The sequence below is a fragment of the Limulus polyphemus genome, unplaced genomic scaffold, assembly GCF_000517525.1.
Source record: "Limulus polyphemus unplaced genomic scaffold, Limulus_polyphemus-2.1.2 Scaffold527, whole genome shotgun sequence".
In the NCBI taxonomy this organism is placed as follows: domain Eukaryota; kingdom Metazoa; phylum Arthropoda; class Merostomata; order Xiphosura; family Limulidae; genus Limulus; species Limulus polyphemus.
In genome coordinates this window covers 101,121-105,046 of record NW_013666137.1, presented here as the reverse complement: position 1 = coordinate 105,046, position 3,926 = coordinate 101,121, and the positions used below count along the sequence as shown (strand labels likewise).

Below are 3,926 nucleotides of genomic sequence, written 5' to 3'. Positions count from 1 at the left end.
AATTATAATCTACAGTTTAATACCAAATTTATTGTCATAATTTCATGAAATAGTAGATCAATAATATTTTGAATGAGAGTCAACAAATGAAATGACATGGCCTTCCACCTGTGACCTGTCTCGAAAGGGGTTAACCGTGTTTCAATTATTGCCATTATATCAAAATCCTCCATTGCTACCAGCACCCTAAAGTCATCTATTTTATTTCTTATACTTCTAGCATTACAACAGTAACAATTACGTCTATCCTTATAACTGCTTCTATGCTCATTTCCTATGCTAAACTTTTCTCTACATCTTTTTTTTTCTTTGCATTTAGTTTATACTGGCCCTCACATCTTTCAAGTCCTAGTATAAATCATCCCTTACATCCATTCCAAAAAGCTCCTTTCTTTTATTGAACCGATCCCACAAGCCCAACCAGCCTATCTGCTCATCCTTACATATTAACCTAAGCCTAGCATTTAGCTCTAGCGACCTACTCATAATTTCATACCCATAATTAATTCTCAGCAGTATCCCTGACACAATTAAGTTATGACCTTTTTCTTTAAATGCCTGCATCATTGCTAGCCCCTTTATTATATCTCTTGCTCTGTCAGTTATATCTTCCACCTGTGCCTATGGGTAGCATAATCTAATTCCTTTTTTTCCCTATTTAATCCGCAGACTATCCTATCCACACGCCTTGTCAAGGAATCACCTATAACTATAACCTTCTTATGTTTATTGTCCACATCCTTCTCCAACCCTTTTGTTTTTCCTTCCTTCCAATAGTTCTTCATCTGCACGAGCCAAGGACTGAAATCTGTTGCTCAATAGAATAGCCTCATTACAACTAAATCCACAAATTTTAGTTTTAGCCCTAACAGTAATCTTTCTAACTTCCTGAAAGTCATCGTTAGCTGATACATCCCTTGCACGTAAAAGCTTAAGTTCCTCTTGAAATCCTGCTGCCATTTCCCATAATTTACCTTTCTCTTTATCTATTGCCTCTATTTTAATTGAGATAGCCTCCAACCTTCAAACTCTGCATACAAATTGCACATCTTCACTAGTATTACATTCTTTAAAAATACATGCCTAAAGCTTTCACAAATCCATAGTTATCCAACTAGATACATGAAAATAATTTATTTGAAACATTTTATAGAAAAAATTTTAGTTACTGTTGAATTAGAAATAAAGTTTTATTAAATGGAATAATAAATGTCTAACTATTGCATGTTTAAAAAAGCAATTTTAATCAAGTTGAATAACTTAGATTACATGAATCACAGATAGTCATAAAATATTAAAAATGGGTGAAGCCAAACAGGTTTTTTAGTAGAAATTAGCTTTACCCTTTAAAACCTGCTTGCTTAATGGTATCTCCAGCAACTGAATGTTATTATTGTAATGAATATTTTTAAGCTAGCTTCAGCTAGCTCTTTTGAAACGAAATGTCAATTATGCAACACAATTTCCCACTACTGTTATGAAAATATATATTTTTCATTAAAATCCATACTTTCATTGTAAACCCATTCATCAATCCTTACAAAAACTTTTAATTGTGCACTATATATTACAGCCTTTATTAAAACCTCCTTTTGGCCAACTGAAAACTAAATTTCATGTCTCTAAGAAAAACACAATGTGCTACAAAAAATGTCACAAGAGAGAAGGACACATAGTCATGATCAATGTTATTTAAATTCCAAGTTTAGAAACTGCAACCTGACAGTTAAATACCAGATAGATGAAGGAAGAGAGAAAACTACCCTTTTCAACCTGGTATATATGTATTGGTGGTTATTTTTTTTTTCCTTACACCTGCTCACTCTCAGGTTGGAATAATATAAAATGAAAGTTAACACTTACTGTAGTTTGAAACAGACAAAAAAATGTATTGTGTTTTCTTAACAAAAATACGTTTCAATTATGTCTCAACTTCTACGCAGCAACAGATACTTTTCTGTTTAATTTTTAACTGCCACTTTAACTTTCAAGTATAAATGATGAAGGCTTAGCAGTAATTTGAATAAATGTGATCAACTTAACTATTAAAGTATATTCCACATATTACTGAAAATTAAATCATGCTACAATTTATAAATATCAACATCAAGTACAACTTAAAAAGACTATGTCACATTAGTGCTACAGGTTTAAAGTGGTTTAACTTTAAATTTGAACAACTTATCTCAGTCTAGGTAATTTCATCCTTAACAAGAATGTATTCAGAATACACTGACTCAAATTAGTCTTAAGGTAAGGCCTAGTACTAGTAGTAATAATACTAGTTATAACTTGTAATGTTGTATAGCAAATGAGATGAAAAGACAAGTTTCCAAGTTTTTAATACCATATAACACTAAATTCCAAATGAGAAGTCGAATACAATAGGATTTGTTTTACATATAAACAAAAATTATAAGAAAAACTACGAAAATGTAGTCCCATACACACAAGACCCAACATTCAGTGAGTCACTACACTTAGCCTACGCCAGTTTCGAGGGTTAACTAGCCAACTACCGGTTGGGAGAGTTAACAATGTACTTCAGTTATACATAAAACTCGACTTACCTCTTGTGAGATAAAAACAGGAGATGAAGACCAAAAGCCACATCCAGCCCATCCTAGAGATTCTAGGACTTAAAAATCCTATCTATTCCATTTTTTAAAACAAATTTAGCATTCCCAAAAGTTAATGGATAATTCACTTAAAACGACCACAAACGCGAACATACCATATCAATACCGCCATCCCATTCTGTTACAGGGACTACTTTCACACACAACGCTCGTGTTCTTCATTCTCCTTGAAATTCCTCCGCTCCTCTTGACCCAGATGTCTATATCGTGTGTAAACGTATTGCTCCGCTATCTAAACAATAAATTTTCTCACATTTAACGTTTGAATACAAATTGAAAAAAAAAAAAACGTCAACGAGTAGAAGAAGAAAGATGACTACATCTGTGACATTCACAGCAGAATGCTCATCACAGAAAATAAATAGTTTGTCCTTTTTTTAATTACATGCATTTTAAAGCAATTTATAATACTACGTAACCCGACTTAGGTATGAAATGCGTAGTATCCCCAGAGTAACGAAATGTACGACCACGAAGGAAAAAAACAAGGACAATAGCGAGTACTATAATTGATAATGATGGAGTAGTTTCAGATAAAATAACTGATTTATGCACGAGTATCAGAAATATCTGCAAACAACAACAAGGTAGACCAAAATACTTGTTGTGTAGTTTGTGCTTGAAAACTTGGACTGAGTTTTCTAGTGTGTAAAATAATAAGATTGGATAAGTTTTGAAAAAAAACAAAAAAACATTCTTTATTAAACTAAAAAGAAAACACAGTTTGTGTTATTGTGCAGACAGGATCACAGTCTACAATTCTACTGAATGGTATTTAGTCCTACTACTGTCATTCTTTCAGGATCGATCTCTGCAGAACTAAAGTGTGGTAATCTCAAATACGACCTTTACTTGAAGATTTACTAACAGAACTGAACCAAGAAAGCGTGCTTAAATTCAGCATGTAAACTCGGCCTTTTTGACCAATGGATGGAATCACCTTGTGACTCTTGTTCTTTCACAGCACATGGAGATACCTACTCGATCGACAACTTTAAGAATGGAGAATTTAATAATCTAATAATAAAAACTATAAGACAGAATGAAAAAAGAATAAACCCCTTTAACAACAAATACATTATCATTTCAACCTCTTTCATCAAAAACATATTAACAATTATTATAAGTTGTCCCACTCATAAAAGTCTCAGTCTAATGCCACTGTTGCATCATCGAGGTCACGTGACTGGTGTGGCGCCACCTATTTTCTAGAACTATCCTGTACCTTGGCGAATGCTCTAGTATTTACTAGATATAAGGTAGGCTGGTATATAAAAGAGGGTGACA

The 3,926-nt window shown here is 33.0% G+C and overlaps 1 protein-coding gene across 1 annotated transcript in view; it reads right to left on the bottom strand.

The window, feature by feature from the left end:
* Window positions 1-2,782, bottom strand: part of LOC106458881 (low-density lipoprotein receptor-related protein 6-like) — a 53,483-nt gene extending 50,701 nt beyond the window's left edge. The window contains exon 1 of the mRNA XM_013918440.2: window positions 2,571-2,782. Coding sequence (XP_013773894.1) covers window positions 2,571-2,622 — 52 coding nt within the window. The 5' untranslated portion in view covers window positions 2,623-2,782. The remainder of the gene's footprint in view (window positions 1-2,570) is intronic.
* Between the last annotated feature and the right edge of the window lie 1,144 nt (window positions 2,783-3,926).